Source organism: Tinamus guttatus, unplaced genomic scaffold (genome assembly GCF_059628265.1).
Source record: "Tinamus guttatus ecotype Peru unplaced genomic scaffold, ASM5962826v1 Tinamus_guttatus_pri_ptg000089l, whole genome shotgun sequence".
Classification (NCBI taxonomy): Eukaryota; Metazoa; Chordata; class Aves; order Tinamiformes; family Tinamidae; genus Tinamus; species Tinamus guttatus.
In genome coordinates this window covers 668790-693801 of record NW_028288623.1, presented here as the reverse complement: position 1 = coordinate 693801, position 25012 = coordinate 668790, and the positions used below count along the sequence as shown (strand labels likewise).

Sequence of the window (25012 nt, the reverse complement as noted above, 5' to 3'; positions counted from 1 at the left end):
CCTTCTTCTTTTCTTCTGTACGAAAGTACTATATGAAAGCAAAAGCAGAATGGGCAAGTAAACTGCCCCAACTCACATGACGAATCAATAAGATATTAAGAAATCAGGCCCAGGAATTCCTGACTCACCAGGTTATACAGATAATTAAATTCATCTTTCAGTGTCTGCCACAAACCTTGAGAATTCGCTCTCTAGCGTTTCTAGCCTGTCTGGGACTAAAATTTGCCAATAACTTTCGAGTTGCAGTAAAGCCCTTGACAGAGATATTTTATCTAGCATCCCCTGCCCAGTGCTAAGTGCTGCTGCAGTTCGGCGCCCCACGATTACTTACTTCACTTGGGCCTCTGCTTGCATGAAGATAAACTCCCACTTCCTTGCAAATGCCCTCTGAAGTCTTGCCAAGTTTTCCTGACAAGAGATGAAAATAGACAGAACAGTTACTCCTGGTGAGGGCTTAGGAACACTTACCATGTTGGGCATCTACACTATCCTTTCCCCCCGCCCCTTTTTATTTTTTTTTAAATATAGAAAATGCAAGACATGGAGGTTAGCACTGGTTTCAGTGAAAGCAAGCTTGAGACACCTCCTCCCAAGCCTCCCCAAGGCTGCAGCTAAGAGGACACTGTCAAGCAGAAGTAATGGGGTGCAATGAAGACAGCCAGAGTGCTAGCAATAAAACAGCGTTGGACTCGTTCCCAAAAGATAACACTCAGCAGCTCTGCACAAGTGATGACTTGCGCTTCTGCTGGCAGATGGCGGCCACCTGCAGGTCTCGTGCTCTCCCCCAGCTCTCCCTTCCCGCCCGGCCCCAGCTCTCTCCTCCCCAGGCATTCGCGGAGGCGCGAGGCCGAGTGTCCCTCACCGCGGGCAGCCCAGCGCTCACTTCGGGAACGGCCGGCGCGATTCCGGGAGGAAACAGCTTATTTGCCTGAGCAATGACAACACCTTGCAGCCAGGAATAGATTGAGATGTAGCCTTGCTCTAACCCTGAGGGAAGAGCTCTTGACCAGAGCCAACATTTGGAGGTGGATCTGACTTGGTCAGAGTTCCAGGCTGAACTCATGGCACGGCCTGAATTTCAGACTCAGGGTCACACTCAGACTCACCTCCTAGACAGCACCCCAAAGTCACCTACGCACACGCACTCTGAACATGCAAGTTTTGCAAAGGGATAAGACACTATTAGGGCTACTGACATTCCTTTCATACTTACTGCCTTTATTTTAAGAAAGTGCTTAAGCATATGCATTTCAAAACCAAAAGCAGTCTTCAAATTATTTATTCTGACCTCTTGTAAACATAAGGCTTAAAGCTTGAGCCTGTTACCACCAAGTCCACACGGGAGTTTCAGTCCATACGCATGGAGAAACAAATGATTTACAGCTCTCCTGGACAGCGATGATTTTCTTAACTGCAGCTATGGGGAAGAACTTCTTGCAATATCTGCAAAAGCTATTTTCTGTGGGTTTGATTTTTTTTTAATTATTTTAAGTTATGTTCGTGTGTGCCCTCTAGAGTAAATATGCTGAAAACAATGAAACACCACCCAGTGAAGCAGTATCTATGTTTGGCCAATAAGAAACAAAATTAAATGCAATTGTATGAACTCAATCACACAATCAAGACCACTACTCTACCAGGAGAAAATCAGAAGATCTGTGAATGACACAAGCAGAATTGAACATGAGATCATAGAATCATAGAATCATAGAATCATAGAATGCTTAGGGTTGGAAGGGACCTCTAGAGATCATCTAGTCCAACCCCCCTGCATACGCAGGGACACCTAAAGCACGTGGCACAGGACTGCATCCAAGCGGGTTTTGAAGATCTCCAGAGAAGGAGACTCCACAACCTCTCTGGGCAGCCTGTTCCAGTGCTCTGTCACCCTCACTGTTAAGAAATTTTTCCTTAAGTTCCTATGGAATTTTTGATGTTTCAGTTTCCGGCCATTTCCTCTAGTCCTATCAGTGGCCACCACTGAAAAGATACCATGACCGTCCTCTGCACTCCCTCCCTTGAGGTATTTATATACACTGATTAGATCCCCTCTCAGCCTTCTCTTCTCCAGGCTGAACAGGCCCAGCTCCCTCAGCCTCTCCTCATAGGGCAGATGTTCCAGGCCCCTGATCATCCTTGTGGCCCTGCGCTGGACTCTCTCCAGCAGCTCCACATCCCTCTTGTACTGTGGAGCCCAGAACTGGACACAGTACTCCAGATGCGGCCTCACCAGGGCTGAGTAGAGGGGCAGGATCACCTCCCTCGACCTGCTGGAGACGCTCTTCTTAATGCAGCCCAGGATCCCATTGGCCTTTTTGGCCACGAGGGCACACTGCTGCCTCATGGTCAACTTGTCGTCCACCATGACACCCAGGTCTTTCTCCGCAGAGCTGCTCTCCACAAGCTCAGTCCCCAGCCTGTACTGGTGTCTGGGGTTATTCCTCCCCAGGTGCAGGACCTTGCACTTGGCCTTGTTGAACTGCATGAGGTTTTTCACCGCCCAGTTGTCCAGTCTGTCCAGGTCCCTCTGGATGGCAGCACAGCCCTCTGGGGTATCGGCTACTCCTCCCAGTTTGGTATCATCAGCAAACTTGCTGAGGGAGCACTCTGTGCCTTCATCCAGGTCATTGATGAATAAATTGAACAGGACTGGACCAAGGACTGACCCCTGGGGGACCCCACTAGCCACAGGCCTCCAACTAGACTCTGCACCGCTGATCACCACTCTCTGGGCCCTGCCATCCAGCCAGTTCCTAATCCATCTCACTGTCCACTCATCTATCCCACACTTCCGGAGCTTGCCCAGGAGGATGTTGTGAGGGACGGTGTCAAAAGCCTTGGTGAAGTCGAGATAGACGACATCCACCGCTCTCCCCTCGTCTATCCAGCCGGTCATTTCATCATAGAAGGCTATCAGGTTAGTCAGGCAAGATTTTCCCTTGGTGAATCCATGCTGACTACTCTTGAGCACCTTCTTGTCCTCCATGTGCCTGGAGACAACGGCCAGTATGAGCCGTTCCATCACTTTTCCGGGGACGGAGGTGAGGCTGACTGGCCTGTAGTTAATCTGCCCTTCGAGATCTGATCATCATCTGAGATGATGTGTCCTGGGCTGTTTTGGACTGATCCTCTTAGGAAAGCCCAGATCAGTGCTTGTGGAGAAGCCACCTATGTCTGCAAAAACTTGTACTAAAGGTATGGGACTCTTTCCTACTCCCGTAAACTTGTTCCTCTTGCACTCGGTGCACATCTCCATTGCTACCCTAGCTTCAGCTCTTGTAATGAGTAGGAAGGGTTGGTGCCATTCTTATCTCATTGTCTCTAATTAAGAGAGCAAAATTTGCATGCAGAAGCCATCTCTAGCTGGGCAATGTAATCTTCACAAGAAAAACGAGACTGCCAAGATCTAATTATTGCCATCACTGGAGCATTACTACTCTCTGTAGACACGGATGCACAGAAGTACTTAGCCAAGGCCACACTGCATGTGTGGGGGTGTTTGTGGGCTGCTGAACAGCCTTTTGTTGCTTTCTGATAGATCTTTAGAGTACTCACAGTTAATTGGTTTGCTGTGAGCAATTTTAATTGTTTTAATAATGAAATAAAAAAACATGCAGAAGGAACAAGTCAGCAACAGAATGTATAAATGCACCGGGCTTTTATATTCCTTACATTATATCTGTATACCTAAAGATTGGCAGACTTGAGAACCATGCATACATTTCTAGGATGGACAAGATAACTGGCAAATATTGCATACTCTTCACTGAGAGTACTAAAATATGTATGTGTCCTTCTGCCTGAAAACCCCCAAATTCAGAACTTAAAGAAGGGAAAAAGTTAATTCTTGGAAAAAGCCATAACACATATGCAATACGTTTTCATCATAACGAACATGAACATACAAGGCCACTAGAACCAGCTCCATAAACTTTTTTCAGTCTGCTGAAAAAACCCTGCATTTGAAATTCAGCTGTGATGCTGGCGGCTAGTAAATAAGACCTAGGTAATGAGAGGAAACACAAGTTCAGCTGGCCGGCCTGTTACCCTGCCTGCACCTAAAGAAACTCCCACCAACGCTGCCTCTCCTACTCCATCTTCCCATCCTCTCCATCCAAACTCTGTGCAACTTAAGTCGAGGCTGGGGAGAGTTTTTAGTGCAATAATTTTGTAACAGAAAACACTCCCTGAACAAGCCTAATGAACACGTTTCATATGGTGTATTGAAAGCATAGGCCAAGCCGAATTTCTGAAAACTTTCCTTCCAAGGTCTGCAGAGACATGTCATGGGTCATCAGGATTTAATTGCCCAACAATGCACCGAAAATCCATCATTTCAGTGTGTTAGTATTGGCTATAAAACAGGAACTGGAAACAGGAAACAGATGTAAATGACTATGTAATTTGTCTGTCTCGATGGGCTGTATGATAGGTACACTGAGACACTGCAAAGTCTATGTCAGGGACATGCCCCCTTCAAGAGCCTGATTTTTTTTTTCTTTTTTTTTTTTTTTTTTTTTTTGGTCTCCTGACCACCTTTCAGACAATTCTGCCAAGTAAAGAAGAAAGAGTCCAAGCTGACCCCAAAGCCATCACTGACCAGAGCATTCCTGCCCCGGAACCTCGCGCAGCAGAGTACCTACGGCTTCATAATCCGCCAGCTCCAGCCGCGCTTTGTTCTGCATGGTCCGCTTGCACAGATAGATGGCTAAGGGGAGAACCAGAAAGAAAAACCATTAGAGAACAGATTATGAGCACAAGATCCTACAAAAAGAGGGGTGCATGCACCGTTCATCCTTACCATCTCACTGATGTTGCATGCTAGTATTGTCAGAGGCCTTAAACTTCTGGGATGCCTCATTTAAAAGTGCTGAGAGCAGCTGTGAGGAGCTAACCAGAAGTCTCAGAAATGCACAGTAGTATCTAGGGTTGGTAGGATACTTAGCATTAGCAACCTGTTCCACTCAGCTCTTGGGGAATGTGCCAGCTGATGTGAGCAGCTTTCTGTATCTCTGTGTTTCTTCTTCCCTTTCATTAAAAAATAATGTCAAGGTGTTGAAATGAAAGCAGAAATATGGGCCAGATCTTACAGACTAGATACTGATGGTCTCTGGGTCAGATCTGAGCTACATAGTGGAGAACTCGTGCTCTCATTTTAGGATGAATCGGGGTGTGAGTTTTTTTTTTTTAACTCCTTGACTTTCACCCTCTCTTTTCTGTTGCAGGGCCAGGTATAATTGCCTAACCATGTAAAATACCAGAGCTTGGCAGAAGGCAGAGTATCATTAACAGAAAATTTCTTCTATAACAAACTTTTTTTTTCTCTCTCTCCAGAAAATATCAATTTTTCTTTGCAGCACAGGCAGTCTCAGTTTGTTAATAAATGCAATTTGTGGACCCTTTCATGAATGTTTTTCAGTGGAAACCTAGCTTTCTATTTACAATATATGAAAAAATGTATTGTATAAAGCTTTCATATAATGAGCCAACATTATGCATGGTGATCAGCACCGATCAGTTCATACATTTCTCTTTCTATTTATGCTTCTCGAGTATCTTCATCTGTAAACCATTTACAACCCCAAATTAGGTGATAGTCAGTCATGTCTCAGTGTTTCTTCACGCTAGGCAGTTACATGCCATTAGCAAGTCTGTTCCTGTCCTGTAACTGGAAACATGCAAATAAAAAAAAAGTATGAAAAGCTGCTAGGATTTAAGTTTTATTTAAGTGTGCTGCTAGTTTGGGATTAATTCCTGGGAAGAGCCCATCTGCACAGACCCAGCTGATATACAAACACTGATCATAAACATATGTTAGAGATCTCTAGGATAGGTGAAAAGCTGTCACTATGTGGCTCACAGCAAATGCAGCTGCAGCTCTTCCAGCTGTGAGTTACCTCATACAGGGCTTGGTTTTGAGGTGTGTTGTTCCCTCAATGTCTCTGCAGCACAACCACCTAAGTGTGAAGCCCAGTTACTTATCACACACTGTAGGGAACAACATGTTATCCAGCCCCAGATGGCTATTCTGGCATTTCTAGAAAATACTTCTCGCATAATTCGGACTGTGTGCTTAATGTATGTGGGATGTTTGTAAAATCTCTGGAAATTATTTTCCATATATTGACCATTTCCATGTTTTCTCCTAAGCAGTCCCTCATGGGGACAAATGCTCTATGACTGCACTGGCTTCCACTGCAGATGAGGATTGCAAATGAACTAGCACATGATAGACACCATTGCAGGCACCTCCTCCATCCCAGCAAATAATTTTCAGAACCCATAAAGATGAGGAATTATTGTCTGAGAATGAAAAACATGATTATTTGAGGATCTTAGATCATGAGTTATTTTAAAAGAAGCACTTCCAAAAGTTCCCGGTTTATGAGCAGACACATGGATTCAGTTCCTCTTCTAATGCCGCGCCAGGATAAAACAATTGATTTTATCACTTAACGAAGAAAGACAGGTAGTTCTGGAAGAAACAGTAATAGCGCATGGAGACAGCTAAAGATAAACACACGGACATGTTTTCTTTATGTATTATCACTGTCTGCAGCCACTCAAATGTTTAATATAGCATGGTACAGTTTATTAGCTCATAAAACATGCTCAGTCATCTTTCTTCTTTTTTTTTTAAACCAATTTTTAAATGGTAATCTTAAAAAAAAGGGGGGGGGAGGGGGAAATATGTCTGATGTCATATATCAGAGTAGCTTAACTATAGGCTGTCATCAGTTAGATACTGGATTATTGATCAGCCTTATGAGTGCCCAGATAAGGTAACTTCTTATTGATGAACATATCAAATTCGGCTACAGATCAGAGTATGTCACCCCCCAGAGCTAATACTGGTATTACTTAAAATTCCCAAGGACCAATATACAGCTTGCCATAAATACTGCTGAAATGAACAGAGCTGTCTGAGAACTGAGGTAGCAGCGTATAAAATCCTGGCCCCATTGAACTCAATGGCTAAGACCCCATGGACTTCAGTGAATCTGGGATTTGATTTTACGTGAGCCTAGCACAAATCTGCCTCTTATGTTGCAGTCTTGCAAGAAACAAGACCCACTGAACAGGTTTGATGACCAATAAATAATTATTTCCAGGACGTTTTCCATCATATGCTTTCTGAAAATAATAATAATAATAAAAAGAAATCTACAACAAAATAATAATGTTCTCACCATAATCTGTGTTTTCTGGTTCCCAGCAGTTTGAAGGCCAGAAGTACGGTGCCTGAAGAAACAGCACATATAATTTAATAATTTAAGGAAAAACAAATTCAGATGCAGAATAACATTGCAAATACAAAAAGAACAATCACAAAGTCTAGGGCTGGGTCTCTGCTTAGATATTGCTACAGATTGCTATTAAAGCACAGATTCAGAATGTACAGTACCCTGACAATATTTTAGATACTACTGTCACCTCATCTGAATATAGGCCTATCTTCTATCCCCAGAACCTCCCCTCTCCCCAGGAATTCACATGCACCCTGAATCTTTTCTTAGGACCGTGAGAATGAGCCTTGTGGCCTTTTGTACACACTACACACTATTTAGTTTTTTGGAGCAACTACCAGTGTGGTTGGCAGCCTACAAAACAATTTCCTTCTTAAACAAACCAGACAGCAGAGTTCAGAACTCAGCTGATTAGAGTCGTTTTGAAAGCAGAATTCCTGCTAAGCTTACTGGGTTTGTTTCCTATCCGGGTCTGCATATTGTAGTTGCCACAATCAATTATGAAATATTATTACATCGTGGCTGTATTTCAGCTTTAACATGAATGAAAAATAATGTCCTTGTGATTACACAAATTGCAGAACACTGTTTTGCATTAGTGATGTAATGACATTAACTGGCTTAAGACATTACATGCCATTACACACAAAGACCACTCCTTGCACCAAAGCACAGCGAGGAAACACAGAAGGATCAAATAATACATGGTTCCAGGTTTCTCACTGATAGGTATCTCATGAACTTTAGGAGATGATGAGTTATTGTCAAAGGAAGGAGGGATGGCAAGGTAGAATGTAGCAAAAAAAGGGTAATGGAAGAAAAAAATGATTCTATCAGGTTACTTTTGTAGATAATGGCTGAAGAAAATTGTTGCAAAAATTGACAGCAGACAAGGAGTAAGGAAAAGTTCTGGAAAATATAAGAGGAAGAAAAAGAAAGTCAATGGCAGTCAAGACAAGTGGGAGATGTAGTTTATACGGGCTTAAATAAGGAAAAAAGAGAATTTGAAATTTTGAAATAGGGCTAAGAGCTGCAGAGGACAATTTAAAACTTATCTTTCCTATGGAGTATTTCTTTTAAAACAGAGAAAAATATAACTAGACAGGCATTACCCCTGCTTCTGCCAAGTCCTATAGGAAAGGAGAAGGGCTGTGATCTCTCATTTTTTTCCCCCGCTGTGTCACAGGTCTCGTATGGGTTGACAGTGGGTGTGAGCGGCAAAAACATCAGATGCAAAACGCAAGTTTCAAAAGCAAAGACAAATGAACAAAAAACTAAAAAATAGAAAAACAAAGAAAAAGGAGGAAGAGTGAACAAAAGGGAAGATCACCAGAAAGATATGGGAGCTGATATGGATATCACATAACACACAGAAAACAAATTCTGCTAGGAACGTTATTCAGGAGGACTCTAGGTTTGAAGTTATCATTACTTTTAAAGTTAGACAACCTAAAAGGAGTTGCAACACAAGCACTCAGTTAGCTAGGAATACCATAGCAGCAGATTTTGGAAAGGGCATGGAACCCAAGCAGAGGATGTTTTAAAAATTCAACATATCTGCGAACACAAGGGCGCCTAGGCACAGCGGCGACCCAGGCCAGGTGATTTTGCCAAGGTCACATATTGTTGGCAGAAAAGCCAAAGCTAGTAATGTGTGCCTTCTCCAGCGAACCCGCAGCCAAGGAAGGATAACTTATCTGTTGTGCCGGAGTTTGGCTGCTCGACTCCCAAATTTGCCCCTGTCCATTTTGCACTGGAAAGAGGCTCTCCATTCCCTACCAGAATTAGAAGGCAAAAAACCATTTTCTTCAAGATACAGATTGATGTTTCAATACTGGCTCAGTTCAACTTTGAACATACCATGCTTGAAATCACACGTCAAAAATAATCACAGGACATATTTGTTCATTTATGTAAGAACTGTAAGGGCCTGGAAGCAAAAGAGGGTGCTTTGCAATTCTGCAACAGACCTTTTCAATTGAACTTCGGAACTTCCTGAGACAACTGTAATCCCTGAAAAATAATCCACTGCCTCTGTGGTCCTAATCACCGCTTAGAAATACAGGGTGTGCAGATTTCAGTGGTATTGCTGCAGGGATAGCAAAAGTGGCCACGTGGAAGGTTGAGGGCTCACCAACCTGAAAACGATAGAATGTCCCATCATCTTTCAGAGTAAGGACGTGGTCTGAGATTGGAAAGATATAGCCCTGTGCAGCGACAAGACTTCCCAAGTGTATTGCTTCCACTGTGAAAGAGCGAGGAAAATAAGAAAACAGCAGGGATGTGTCAGCAGGATTCACATGTGTTACACACTTCTGGGCTTCCAGCAGCAGGTCTGGTGGTGACTCACAGTAAGACCTAGCACATACACCCTGCCTTGTAACCACACTGCAGGCTTATGCCTCCAAACTACATCATGCAAAACAAGAGGGCAGAAATAAGCCTCACCACATAAACACTGAACAAATGCTTAACCTGGTGCTCTAATGTTGATAGAACGTTCCTCACCTATTCAGCTCTAGAGTCTGAAATTCAACTCAAAGCACGTTATCTGCCACAGGTGACAGCTAGCAAGGAGCCTGTTGCATCAGTGAACCCCACTTTCCCCCTCCAAATTAGACATACATCTGCAACACCAGATCAGAAGATTAGCAGAATCTTATTCGTAAAGACACTGCAGAATTGCTATCTGTTAAAATAAAGACACAGAGGTAACAGGGAGCACATACCCTAGCACAGCCAGGACACCACACTAGAGCTATATCTGCGCAGATTTTCAACTGATGGCATCTGTCAAAGCTGCTTCGACGTTCTCAGGGTTGTGAAATACATGTTAGCTGATTGTGTGCCCCAGGCCGATAATAAAGCTCTTGTCTGCAGCTGAAACTCTGTTTTAGGGCTTGTGTGACACACGTGAAGGGATGTGTGTATAGCGATGTGGGTGAGACCATGCTGACTCGCTCTCCACTTTTAAATGGTGAAAGACACACTGGGAGCAGCAAAAGGCTTCCTAGGCCTGAATTTTGGTAGAACTTGACAGTTGCATCTGGATGGAGAGAGAGAGATAACTTGGCAGCTTGTTGGTGCCTTGGCAAACACTCTGCGCAGCCATATGGTATGGATTACGTCTTGTGATCAAATACTCACAGGCCAATTCTTAGATTTTAGAGATCTGATAGGAGGTTAGTGAACTCTGAGGAATGGCTGAGGGTCAGCATGTGTCAGGAAAGTGCTTGGAGGCAATATGTTGGGCTTTCTCCCTTCCTAGGAAGGGAAAAGAAACTTCCGGACCCACAAGACCAACATTTCTTCCTCCTTTCTCAGCAGTTCTTAACTGTGCCAAAGTGATTTTTGTGGCTCTGAATAGCAAACAATTTGGTGATTGATGATGCCCATACACCAATCACAGTTTATTATCTGTGTATGAATCCTCCATGATAAATTAGCAGCCATCACCCAATCCATGTCAGTGTCTATGCCATCCTCAACCAGTATGTCCTGCCAGTCATAGCTCTCTTTCTCTGAACTATGAAACACTGTCACTGCTGTTCCTTGCTTAACCATACACATCTATCACCTCGGTTTCTAAGTCCAAGAACAGTCTTAAAATAAACTAGGCTTTCTTATGCAGTGACAATTTCCCAGACTGGCTACACACAACTTTCTGTATGTTTTAGTACAAAGTTAAGTCTGAACTAAGATGGTGATTCTTATCTCTTTTCCTCCTCCGTCACATCAAGTGCTTAAAACAACTTTGCTGCTTCACTGGTGTTTTAGATTCAGCAGCAAAATAGTATCTACTGTCTAACAGTATGCAGAATGCAGCAGAGCATCTTATCATCTCAAACCTGGGTCACCATACCTGGATCCTCAATGCTGAGGTTCTTCATCAGCCACTGTACGATGTCAGCACCTGCAAGAAACACAGAGAAAAACATTAAACTTCGAAGACCACATTAAAAGTCCTGGGGAGACATCACATGAAAATGAGATACAAAAGAACTGTCATGAATTTAAATATGTTTTTTTCCCCATTTATTTATTATTTTAATCCTCACTGGAGGTTTTATAATGTTCTTCCTTCTTGAGCCACATTGTAATCATAAAACTTACTTAGAGGTACGAATTCCAAAGAAGTATTCTGTGTGATAGAAGACTTGATATATTTTAAGTCAAACACCCTGATGGTTCCATATAAGCTGTTCTCTCCTAGTCATTTTTCTCTCAAATCAGTAGACAGGGAATTATGTTTCCAAGAGCATTATCTACCAAAGAGACAGAGGAGCCCTTTACTGGCATCTTTGACCTTTAATGTCAAAGACAATAAACCCAGAAGTGCAGAACTGAGTTATCAGTCAAAAAAGAAAGAGAAAAGACTATGTCAATGACTCAAGCAAGGTCTTGGGCAAGAAAGTGAGATTAAGTGTGCATAAAACCAACCCACTGCTGAGTTCTTGTTTGCTAGTGACCTCATCAGCTATATGGTGGCAAGGGGCAGAACTGAATCATTAAGGTAAATCAATTTATTCCTTTTTATTTTTTTTCAGGTCCCATCAGGTAGTTTAAATGTTGTTGCTATCTTTTAAACAGTTTGAAGATCTCTAGGATTGATCCTCTCTACAACCTCTCTGCTGCTTGCATGAAGCTCACAGAAGTAGGAAACATTTTCATTAGAAGTTAAAACACATCAGCAAAATGTGACACAATGGGGGCAACAAAATTTGCTTAAGTCTCATACTTAATCTTAAAATCAAACATAATGATGACTGGGCACCCAGTGTATAAAAGCCAGCCAATATGACTTGCCCAAAGCCAAGCAGTCAGCAGCATCTTAGCAAGCTACTCAGCCCTGGTGAGGCCACATCTGGAGTACTGTGTCCAGTTCTGGGCTCCACAGTACAAGAGGGATGTGGAGCTGCTGGAGAGAGTCCAGCGCAGGGCTACAAGGATGATCAGGGGCCTGGAACATCTGCCCTATGAGGAGAGGCTGAGGGAGCTGGGCCTGTTCAGCATGGAGAAGAGAAGGCTGAGAGGGGATCTAATCAGTGTATATAAATACCTCAAGGGAGGGAGTGCAGAGGACGGGGATGGTCTCTTTTCAGTGGTGGCCACTGATAGGACTAGAGGAAATGGCCGGAAACTGAAACATCAAAAATTCCATAGGAACTTAAGGAAAAATTTCTTAACAGTGAGGGTGACAGAGCACTGGAACAGGCTGCCCAGAGAGGTTGTGGAGTCTCCTTCTCTGGAGATCTTCAAAACCCGCTTGGATGCAGTCCTGTGCCACGTGCTTTAGGTGTCCCTGCGTATGCAGGGGGGTTGGACTAGATGATCTCTAGAGGTCCCTTCCAACCCTAAGCATTCTATGATTCTATGATTCTAAGTGTCTAAGTTACAGTGGTCTGCAGGACAGGGTAGTAACGCTACGTCTGGATAACCAAGTCCTGCTCAGCATATCTTCGTTGGTGGAGAAATACGTGCTCTCTCACAGGAAGCTACGAGGCCCGGTAATTAGCATTGTGTTTGATAATGCATCAGTTGAATACAGCATACATTATGAAGTGATCACCACGCGTTCACTCTGACTAAACAAACCCTGGAGGATCATATTTGCATGGGGCACTTCTGAGTTCAGGCATGGAAGGTACTTTAAGAAGCATTCTAACAGTTTATTCCAGAAATGTCCACAGAACATTTTGCTCTGTATGTCCCCGCTTACCACAGTACTGCAGGACATTCCCATCCCCTCAGTAAACCTTCAGTACAACAAGGGCCAAAAGTCACAACGAGGATGTGCCACACAGAGAGAGACCAGCATTGCCAAGGTCCTTGCAAGATCTGCAGCTCTGGGTGACTCTGCCATAGAGGTGAAATTCCCACTGGAAAAGGTGTCATACCCTACACAGAAGCAAAAGGCAGCCCCAGCTCCACAAGCAGCACAAATGGACCCACTCAGAACCCTTTTCTCACGCCATCACCGCAAAACAAGCCAAACTAATTTCCTGAAGATCAGGTCATCACCTACTTTAGCTTAAAAAGCAGGCAGAAGGACAAGACCAACAAGCAGCAGCTGGTCATTGTATCAATCTGTTTGTAGGTACCAGCAAAACAGGCCCGAAAGGTCCTATCTCCTCTCCTCTTACACAACCCTTTCTACAAACTCCTCTTAAAAGCAATTTTAGTTGCCACTATCCTATCTGAAAGGCTATTTCAGATTTTTTTTCCTCTTTTTGTTTCTTTTTGATAGAACTCTCCTTGCAATTTCTAGTCTAATAGGCAACTTATAATTAATGCATATAAATAATGCATTTGATATAATACCCTTTTTAGCATTTAAGCATTATTTTTGTTCCTTGATCATTGCTCCTGGACACTTCTAGAAAGGGTTAACACATTGCCTCCCTACCTCTATTTCATTAAACAAACCAAACTCTTCTCATCTCTTTCTAAGATGGACTCTCCAGTTACTTTACCATCCTTCTCAGTGCTTTTTCAAATTTAAGTTACACTTCTTTGAACTGGGGTCACCAGGACTGCACACATTGCCCTGTAGGAGGTTCTCACCAATGCCTCTGGCACTGATGCCAACACTCTCCCTGTCTCTACTGAAAAACAGCTTGCCAGGCACATCCTAAAATCACCTTCGTTTATTCATGGCTCAGTAGCATTAATAATTCATAGTTATCCTAGCATTGGTCAACACACACTGCTCCTCTCTGCTCTTGCTTCCAACTGAGCATTATTTGCTTTATGAAAAGGTTCTTTACAATAGTCCCTGAAGGTATACTTTTCATATGGGCTGTTAAATTTCTCCCTGGTTCTATTTCTCCAGTTAATAAATTTTATCTCACTCTTTCTATAAGACGACCTACCCTCCTTGGGATGGATGAGCCAGGAGGAGACCATTCTCTGCAGACATTTGAACTGCTTTAGCGTTATATGCCTCTCGAGCCCTAGCTGACAACTGCTTCAGCACATTTTCCCATACCCTGCATAAGCACAGACAATGTATAGCCAAGAAATCAGACATCTTTCCATTGAAATAATATTACTTTACACAGCTGAGTAACAGACTTTATTGATTCTCATCATGAATTGTGGCACTTCGCTATTTAGTACAATAAGCCAAGCTTAGTGAGGCTTGACTTATCGATGCCCAACATTCTGTGCTTTCAATATATGGGATACTTTCTTGATATTACTTTAGCAGATACAAGGTTGCTTAGTCAAGCTTTGAGCCAGCCAGATTTGAACCACCTCTGCTGCAGAAGAGATACACTTCGTTGGTGAACCCAGACACAGGACTGGGCAGGCGGGAGCACAGGGCCAAAGGGCTTCTGAAACACCATGCATACCATTTCACTGGCTACAGAGCTCGGACTCGTGGAGAGCTGAGCTAAGCATTCGGGGTTAGAAAACCATTTCAGGAAGATTCAAATTGAAGTGCTTCTGTGCTGCTATACACAAAACAAAAACAAAATTCTGTTTTGGTTCAGGCTAAACCAGAATCCTATGTTCCAAACTGAAAAATCCAATATTTGTTCAAATTTTGATCTCAGATTGCAGTCCTTGGATTTGCGGTTATCTTTTAGTCATCGTATTAGCTCTTACAGTCTCCTAGGACAGAGCTCCTTGCCTTGCTCAAGAATACAGCAGGGGAAGGGCGTTGTAAGCCATCCCTTTCTACAGACATACAAAAACTTTCTGCAGGATTAAGTCTCACTCTGTTTTTACAAAGAACAGTCATGCTCCTAAGTTCACTCCCCTTTTGAGGGATCTATTCCATTTTCAACAAACTACAATGAAAAATTCTGAATGCTGAAAATGCTGAAAACGCTGAAAACCATTAATCAGGCTTTTTTTTTTCTCCCCATATTATTAAGATTAAAAAATAAAATATTAAAGAGAGAGGTTTAAGGCATCGAGTTGAAAACATTGACTCAACCAGGACTACTGTAATCACTCACTCTGGAGTATAAGGGACACTTGAGATCATGGATTTTAATTTGTCTCTGTTAAAAAATATGAAGTAATTCCTGAATGTTGCCAAGAGCCTGGAAGATTTTATAGCTGCTCTCCAGTTGTCCTAAGGCAGGCAGATTATCTTTCTGCTGAGTTTGCTGAACCATTATTTATCACCTGCCAAGACTGATTACTCACCCTGGGGACAATGACAAGGCCTTCCTTCCTCTGTTAATTACTGTCATCATTAATAGCCATGTCACCAATTAATATTCAATCATAATGAAAACTCCTCACTTCCATCTACCATAACACCTTCAATTTTTAGGGTTACCCTCATGCTGGTTTTGCCTTTGCTTGCAGCTGTTTCTCTCACTGCAACCTACTTTTGCCCACCTACAAAACACTGTATAAGCCCTTCCTTAAATTAGCAGATTTATCCTTATATGACACAGTGAAGATGTGAGTGAATCCTTTACAAGAGCATCTTCTGTTAGACTGAGACACATATTCCTTTATGTATTTTTTTCCCCAGAAAATCGTCTCTTAGTCTTCTCCTGTAGGCCAGGCACTACTGATGGTCCCCACATAATTCACCTTCCCCCGAAGATCTTTTCTGATGTTTCACCAGCTCTTTCAGGGGAAAACAGAGGTAAACACTTGCCCCTACAACATTCTCGCTAGGCATTAATGTGGCATTTGATATCAAACAAATAGTTGGATGCATTTTAATGACAGAAAGCATTGCTGGATCTAGGTAGAGGAATGGCTTCCACCGCCTCTATACTCCTCTTGATATATCTACATTTCCTTTACGTCAGTATGCTCTGTTCAAGGAGAGTCAGCAGCCTGTGTACACCTATTTCCTTCTTACCTGTAATTAAATAATACTTGTTGCTATAGGCTGTTCTTTGAAGCTGCAGTTGATGAACCTGCTTAATACAAACAAAAGCAATAGATCTTTATGGAATCACAATGACCATTTTATCTACATACCTTGTTTTAGAGGCACACTATCAGTTTTCTGTTTCTCACCATTTTCTCCATTTTCTGTTAGGCCTCAGTGATCTGATAATAGCATCTCATGTTTTCACGAGGCCACTGCCTGTCAACATGACAAATGACCAGCCAGCCATGAAAAGATAAATTAAGAAAAAGAAGTTCATATGGTGTGAGACCACAGGCAAGATGCATTCAATGAGGTAAGTCACCACCACTGTACCTGACACCTTTTATACTCAACCTAAGCTGCTCTTCCTCTTTCAGAAAAAGAGGACTAAGAAAATCTAGGGCTACCTGTAATTGGATTCGCCCGTCTTCTACCCACCACATGAAACGCCAAAGGAACATAGAACCTTCCTCCAGCAATTCCTGAAGATTTATTATCTGGAGGAGAAAATGTAGGCTGATTAGAAAATATGTGGCTGATTCTGGGCAGTGGAGCTGGGACTGCTAAGGTCTGTTTATTATCCAATGGACTTGGTCCTTCATTAACAAGTTATCTACCCATATGTTTATATATGAGTATGTGTACAAACATAAATACATGCATATACAAAAAATACAAGTGTCATCAGCATACATATGTGCTTCTTTGCATTTCTTTTTAAGCCCAGTAGAAAAACTGCCTTTATTTATAAGAAATCTAAATTTAAGAGAGAGTAGCAAAAGCCCGAAGAGACGCACCGGGACTTAAAACCTTTAATTTTGTGCTAAGTGTCCTGAGCTGAGAGTGCTGGAAAATACCATGGAGAGCAGCTCCATGGTGATTTGCCACTTTATGCCTCATATTACTCCAATGTGGCGTCAGTTATCAAGGACTGGAGTCTGCCCTTTCTCCTGGGAGCTGCTGAGCTGGATGTCCTCCAGGCACTACAGCTGATGAGGTGAGATGCTCTTGATCCCAGATTGCTACACAGCCTCACTCCACACTGACCAATATGAACACTGAGCAAAGGCAGGGCCTTATAAAAAAAATGATTGTTGGGTCATGTTATGAAAAAAATATTATCATATGCACATATCTTCAGGAACGGATGCAAAACGCCATGGTTATTTCTGGGCAACCAGCAGTTATTTAACCAGTGCAATGCTTATATTCTCTGAATACATTCTACGACATTTTAAAACCATGCTTTTCATAGCCTTTTCAAAGAAATATGAAATACGATTTCCTGCCTAGGCGGTATCCACATACTCCATTACGACACCTTATATGAATAAGCAAGCTACGTACCTAGCCTCTGCTGTTGGACATCTCCAAGTTCAGACAGTATTTTTGATGCAAGGGTAAAAATGTGCACTTTTTTCTTTTCTTTTTTTTTTTTTTTTTAAAAAAGACAGACAAACCCATTTCAGCATCAGATCTTCCAAACAATTTGCTTCTGAACTCAGACCAATCTTAAAATATTTATATCAGAAAAGACTGAAAAAAATCACAAGCAGTCAAAATGACTTACAAGAATGTGTGCACGTGTGCATAAGCAGCCACTCAAGCTGCTTCTCTGCCAATCAGGGCAATCCCACTAATATATGGAAATAATGTTTTTTTTTTTCTCCAGACAGCACTGGGTCTTTGGTATATGTAGGAACAACAGGTTAATTACCTATCAATACTGTTACCACCAGACTTGCAAACATGATCAAATGAACATAATCCATGATAAAGGGCAAAACTATTTCACACAAAATTTCTCAAGGCCTTTAGCATTCCCTGTTGCTATTTTTCTTATTCAGAGCCCACACTGACTCCCACAGTGATTTCATCTAGGCCTGAAGTGTGGAATCATGCTCACAGTAGGGATTTAATGTAAAGCTCCCATTGTTATGGTAGGGGAAGAAGAAAATAAAAAGAAACCTCTAGGTTTCACACTATTGTTATGATACTGATATAGGGAAGCACTTTACAGAATTTGCCTACAGTAAGCACATAAAGAAAACCAATGCCAACCAAAAAATTCTCAGCAGTTGACTCTGAAAATGTGGTAATTGTAGCTCTCCTCCATCAGCATGTGGTAATTGCACCACTCAGTGTCAGCAAGGAGCATCATCAAAGCAACAACAGCTCCAAGCTCCTAGCAATAGCAATTTTCCTGTACATTATAGTCACTTTAAATCTTGCTCGTGAATTATTAACGGTCGTTAGCAGCAGGGCTGTTACCCCTTTCTGATCAAGGCAAACAAAGTTGCCTTCTAAGGAGTCTTCATTTTTGTTCATCATAACTTTTCAGTACTTGAATGTTCTTTTCTTGTAACAGCAAACACAAAAATGTGAAGCAAGAGAGCAGCTTGCTGACAGGCTGGAAAGCAGCATGTGGAGCTAAGATGCCCTCGGGCATTCCAGGGCAGCAAAGCACAGAAGACAGGTGATTTGTAAACATCCTGCGACCAAAATAGACAGACCGGCTGCATCTTCCGGACATCAGGTCAGCACGGATTATTTATCACAGAGTCTGGGCTCATATGCCATTCCTCTGCCCTCTTGCATTCCTCGTTATCTACAGGAAACTGTTCTGTGTCCTTATCCACTTAAACTAAACGTCTGTATTTCAGAGAGGAATCCTATACGAACTGTTTATCATGTTTTCCATAACATCTCTGTTGCATGAGCACCTGTACCTGTATAAGCAAAACAATATGCACATCAGACCCCAGACTTAAAGCTTACTAAAACAGAGCACCTCTGAGGTCTGACTCTCTCCTGCTTGCTCTTGTTCCTGACACCAGCCCCTGAGGCAACATTAACAGCAAGTCTATCAACGGGGGAGAAATTCTTGCACAAAAAAGGGGACAGCCCAGTCCCCAGACGCGCAGCAAGGGGCTGATGGATGCTCACATTGCAGGAAAAGCAATAGGGGAAAACCTTCCAAGGAGAAAGAAAATGCCACAGACGCCTGCAATCGTGCAGGGGAAAGAAGATGAGCTGCTGAATTAGCTTGGGGAATGGGAGCAGGTGAAGGTCAGCGCCCCGACGTCTCTGTGCTGTAAGTGGGAGTGAAACAGGCATTTCAAGCAACCCAGCCCTGACACATTTTCAAATAGCCTAAGTAACAGGCTGTGACTTGAGAATTTAAACCCTCAACACTGCAGTGTAACTTTAATCTTCCTTTCCAACATGTAGCTTACATACAAGAAACACCTAATAACTCCTGTATGTTTTTTAAACACAGACAGAACAATGATGTGCAGGCCCCAAATCCCAACTCCTGCTTTACTCTCTCCCAGTTAATATCTTCCTCTTCCAGACTGCAGTTGGGAGGGACTTGTGCCATCTTGTCAAAGAGGTGAGACTCCAAAGCACAGCTTTCGATGCCCTCACACCAACAGCCTTTAAATGTTGACAACGAGCAGTAAGGACAAGAAAGATGCTGCTAGCTGAGAGCCACGACCTAAAATGGCTGCCGCTACAGTGGTATTGCTAAGACTGTGGAGGCAGCTCTCGTTAGACACACACTTAATCCTCGTGAAAGGGGGAAACCAGCACAGATTTATCTGGCGATACCAACATGGCCTTTTTTCCAGCTGAACGGCAACAACAGAGAGCGCGAGGCGGCCTGCCAGCGCCTGGCTTGCTGCTCTCCTGCCCCTCCGACACTGCCAAACCCTATTCTCCCTCAAAGGTAACGGTGAGCAAGGGGCTGTGTGACTGTAGCTATGGGAGGAAACTGTAAAGCAAAGGAAGACCACACTGTGCATCACACCAACATCCACCTACTCCCTGCTGCAAGCCCCGTGGAAGAGCAGCACGCAGCCCTGAAGGCGTTATACAAGCAGCAGGAACGTCGCATTCGCGATCTCCAGGGTGCAACGGTTGCAGTAGTTAATAGTAAGAAATGAAGTTACCTCCATCTATAAACTGTTAAGAACTACAGATGCCTCAAACATACCTTCATGGCTACAATTTATAATAAATCTACAGTTGCTTTGCAGGCTACTCTGCCATTACAAAAACTACTGGAAGTGGCTTGTTTAAACTTAACAGTTTGGCCCTTTGCCATTCTGTACTTTTCAGACACTGTTTCTCATGCTGTCAGAATAACTCAGCAACAAAGCAGCAAGGCAAGCGACCAACCCTGCTGCTGGAATCAGGGGCACAGATCTTGTTAGGGCCGAGACATTCTTACTACCATGCATTTAATGCACACACCTTTTAAATAAAAGGCCATCTTTCTGTCATTTCAATCTTATGTTAATAATTATTAATAGCACATTTTCTTCTCAAAGAAATGGGAAGATCGATAAAGCGCAGAACAACCTGCTTTCTGCAGCCTCCAGTTATTAGCTTCTTTCACCCTCTGCCCTCATTTACAAAGAGGTTTTTTCAAGTGTTCTCAGATCAAGATGCTCCTTGCTCTCACCAGTGCCACCATTTCTTTGCAAAGGTTCAAATGACACCACCTGGTGCAAGACAGCAAAGTCCTTCAGGAGCTACAGCGTTTTAAAGATTTTTGTATTAAATTTATTTACTAGGAGATCTGACCCTGCAATCTTTGCATAAGCCAGACACTTATTGATTTCAGCAGGAATTCTGTCTGCAGAAACATTCCATTTTTAAATCTCCTCAGGAGTTCTGGCCACAACAGATCTCTCTTTCACAAGATCATCTCCTTCCATGTTAACTGCAACAACATTATTGCTGGTTCTCTTCGCTCCTGATAAAGATGAATAGCATCATCAAATCCTCTAACAAACCTACTTCATCCTGACATTTTACTACGCTTCCCTCCGGTTCTTTGGGAAAGGTTGAGAACCACACATAGTACTTGCAGTGATGCAATATCAGGCACATTTTCCAGAAAATGAAAAAAAAAAAAAAAAAAAAAAAAAAGGGAAAAAAAGAAACTTAACATTTCCAGCTCTTTTTCCCCTCCAGGAGTTGGTCATCTGGAAAGGAAACAATCAATATTGTACAGCTTCATCCCCCTGCCTTTCCCTCCTAGCAAGGGGCACTGGAGTCGAGGTAGCCTCGCTGGATCTCTGCCCTGGTGCAGCAGCCCATGATGGGGACACTTCTCCCGCAGGGCTGAGGCCACACACATTATTTCTGTTAGCCAAGAGTAACTCCAGATGAATTATGATCATTTAGCAAGTGCTGACAATTTACTTCACGCCATGCTAAACAAAGAGTGAACACTGGCACTAACACTAAAGGCCATTTTTTAAACAGAATTCCTAAAATGGTGATTTAGAGGTGTTTATACTGGAAAGAAGCAGCCAGTTCATTTTGCTGGCAACAGTGGAGTTCCTGCATTTCAAATTTGGGTAGAGCGCTCTATCAATGTGAGTTTTAAATACTGAAAGCAATTTCATGGTAACTCTGAAACAATCAACAAGCACAAATCTGTTAGTCTTTGTAATGCAGGAGCAAGTTCAAGGCAGGCAAATTATTTGTTCCTTGTTATGTCTGACAGATTTCACAAGTATAAACAACAATCAGCCCTTCTTAAATACTTACATAGTGCAATTGCTTTTCATGCTCCATCACCTCCAAGGTTTATTTTAGCAAGTAACCTCTGAAAGTAAGAAGCATTTGCAAAAACTGAGAGCAAATACTTCTTTGTTAATTGAATTTAGTGCCAAAACATCATATAGCTTAGAAATTCAGAATATCTACATCTATATGTTTTTAAAATGCATTTTTGTTTTCATACTAAGGCAGAGTGATTCTAACTAGCAAAATATATTCCTTTCTTTTTCTTTCACCTCTGAAAAGTTTAAGAAGTGCATTTATCAAGTCCTTCTCCAGGTAAATACGGATTTGTACTTGGAAAAGCTCAAAGCAAACACTGGAGAATTCCTGCAGTGTCAGTCCCTGCAACTGTGATAGGATCATTGTGAGACAGGGATTTGTATGAGGAACCTCATGTCCTTCTCTCTCTCTGGTAGCAGGGGATCACAGAGCAGAGTCCTCACGAAGTGGTTCATTACACAGTAAAACATGGGTCTAGTTCAAAATAGACCCCCAGCGAGTTTTGTGGTGAAACATCCAACAAAATTTTAGGAAACCAAACTATATTGCCACTTTCTCACTCCATGCAACAAAAGCCTTCGGTCTGGGATCCAGCAGCTTACCCAGAGCTTTCTTGGTATCTTATGAGGATACATAAACCATCGGCTGTCACCGCTGATTGGGAATGTGACATCTTGCTGTTTTTTAGAATGTTTTGGGAATTATTTCTACTCACCATAAGTTTTGACATTTTAAGAGAGAACTTTTAAGGGAGATAAGTCCACCTTCAGTGGACAGAGCCTTGCAAGTGATTGGAGAAATTAGAAAATCAGAACTGGGTAAATGCTTTAACAAAAATGTCTTATAAATGTTTAAAAAATCAAATAAAAATCAAATACTTTCACATGTGCTCACATCACTTTTGTATTTGCTTTCCACTAATAGCAAGCATTTCATATTGATATTGCAATATCCCCACAGCGCGTCCAGTGAGCACTGTGCAAACACAGAGTTAGTGCCGTCTCTGAATTTCATTACAACAGGAAGCTGATTGACAGGCACAGTGATAGAAAAGCAAATGGCTTTGTAAGCCCGAGCTGGAAAACTACCTTTAAATGTTACAGGCGCTGAAGGCAGAATAGGGACAATGCCCCGTGAGCTTGATGGTGAATCAGTGCGTAATAAAAGGCAGAGGAGCCTTTCCAGGAATGCGGGATACACCAGAGCTCAGCCGCCAGATGGTGGTGTTGGCTGCTGAGCGCTTCGCAAGCGTGTTCGTGGTACCCAGGATGGGCATCTTATCCTGAAGGAGTCACCAGCTTTATTGGTTTTGAAATCTGATTTTTTTCCAGCCTCCCCAAGGAGAGTTGCCCCCCTCCCCCCCCCCAAGCACAGAAGTGTTTGAAGTAGTGACCCTTTCATGGAAACTAAATCATGTAGAAGGGAAATGCAAGCAGTGAAAGGGATGCAGAATGTACTAAGATGAATAAAAATTCTAAAGAAAATATATTCTGAAAACACTCTAGTAAATTTATCTGAAGAACAGACTAATACAAACAAGTACAGAAGTCAGTTCCAAAAGAAAACATTAAATCCAGGACAGAGGAGGAAAAATAGGACTAAAGTCACTTCTGTCTTACAAAATGTTCTCGCAGACAGAAAGGCAGGCAATAAAAGTGAGATGAAAGTACATCCCATACACCAAAAAAAGGGGACGTTTCCTTGTTCCCATACATCCTGCTGGGGGAGTACAGGTCACTAACTGCTGGATTCCTCCTGGCATGGTCTCTGCTGCAAGAGCAAGTGCCAGCTTAATGCATGGGAGAAACAGGAGCAGAAATGCTGCTCCGCAAAAGTGAGCTAACTCAGCAACATCTAATAATGAGATATGATTAAACATAACAACGCTGACTACATGTATTAATAGTATAAATATTACATAGATCTCAATATAAAATATGCTTCCAAAGGCAATATAAAAAATCACAAACCCAGTATTCTGACATAGCAAAGGCCTCCCAAGTGGCCTTGCATGTTCTGTAAAAAGGTGCAGTTACTGAGTCCCAAAACAGCACTTATTTTGGGTAGGAACCATCTTCTGTGTGCTGCTGGGAAACCTTTACTGGTACTCTTCTCTCAGTACTACCAGGCTAGATATCTAGATCAAAAGAGATGCCAAAACTAAGTATAAGCAAGGAAAAATGTGAGGTTTTACACAACTTGCCTTTTATGCTACTTAGGGGTATTTATGTAGAAAAAATAGGGACCATCTTATATTCCTCGGCCAAAAATTGCAAACAATTTTTTTTTTTTTTTTTTTTAGCAAAATGCAAACACAGTCCAGTCAGTGCTGGCTGTGCCACCTTCTCTTTCCTTGCTGTGACCAGCATTTTGTGCCAACTGCACTGCTCCTGTCACCAGTCTGCAGAAGCCAGTCTAAATTGCAACCAGTGAGCATTTAGGACTGCAGGATCTCACAAGCAGAGCATGCTACAGTGATTTATTCAAAAACAACATTTTTAGCCAGTTCTCTCTGATGAGCAGTAGCTCAAGTTGCATGCACCAAAGCAAGTGTAGCTGTCCTGGAAAGCATAGGCTGCAGCCCTTCAATTAGGAAGCGTGTGATTCACAGCAGCACATCATCCACGGCCAGTGCAGGCTTCTTCCTCTCTTGCAGTAGGGAGAGAAAGAAAGTGGTAGCAAATGGAGAAAGAGCAGAAGAGAGGACATGAATGCAAAAAACGGTCCCAAGGAACAAGAACTTAAATGTCAAAGGCAATGACATGTATTACTCTTTTGGTCTCTGTTTACACAGTTCAACTCTGTTGCTGATCCTGCATCACTATTAAAAGTTAGTTCCTTCATCAACCCTTTTATTTCAGTAGCATCAGCCTAAAAAGTACACATATTTTCCTCCTCCTCCTGACCAAACTTCTGACAAACCTTTTTCATCATACATGGAGAATCCTGCAATTTGTAGCCTTTCACTTAATCCCAGGGATGCACTCTGAAAACTTTGCTTAGATATGCAAAAATAAATCACATTTTAAAAACCTAAAGGGTCCAAATGTTACTCTGGCATAAGTGAACATACCTTCCCCCGAAGTCTAGGGCACTGCCTCATATTCAGCCTCAGTTTAAAAATGCATGAACTTCCTTTTCTGTTTTTGTGATCAGCAAGGTACATAGAAGTGGCCCAAATGAATCTAGACTCATCACTGCGCTCATTAACGATTCATTATTAGAGTTAGTGATTCATATCACACTGCTTATTCATGTAAAAATAACTGCTCCACAGTAAGCCCTGGTGTTGGAGATACCTACATAAGACACCTAATTTTAGCCATCTGCTTTG

At 42.4% G+C, this 25012-nt stretch overlaps 1 protein-coding gene across 2 annotated transcripts in view; it reads right to left on the bottom strand.

Annotated features, from left to right (window-relative positions):
• The window catches only part of RGS6 (regulator of G protein signaling 6), a 203554-nt gene that overhangs the window by 49303 nt on the left and 129239 nt on the right, over positions 1 to 25012 (bottom strand). For both annotated transcript variants that reach the window (XM_010219084.2, XM_088520437.1), the window contains exons 3-7: positions 11110 to 11160; positions 9386 to 9492; positions 7191 to 7242; positions 4644 to 4708; positions 332 to 408 (exon numbers count right to left, since the gene is read on the bottom strand). In XM_010219084.2, coding sequence (XP_010217386.2) covers positions 332 to 408; positions 4644 to 4708; positions 7191 to 7242; positions 9386 to 9492; positions 11110 to 11160 — 352 coding nt within the window. The remainder of the gene's footprint in view (positions 1 to 331; positions 409 to 4643; positions 4709 to 7190; positions 7243 to 9385; positions 9493 to 11109; positions 11161 to 25012) is intronic.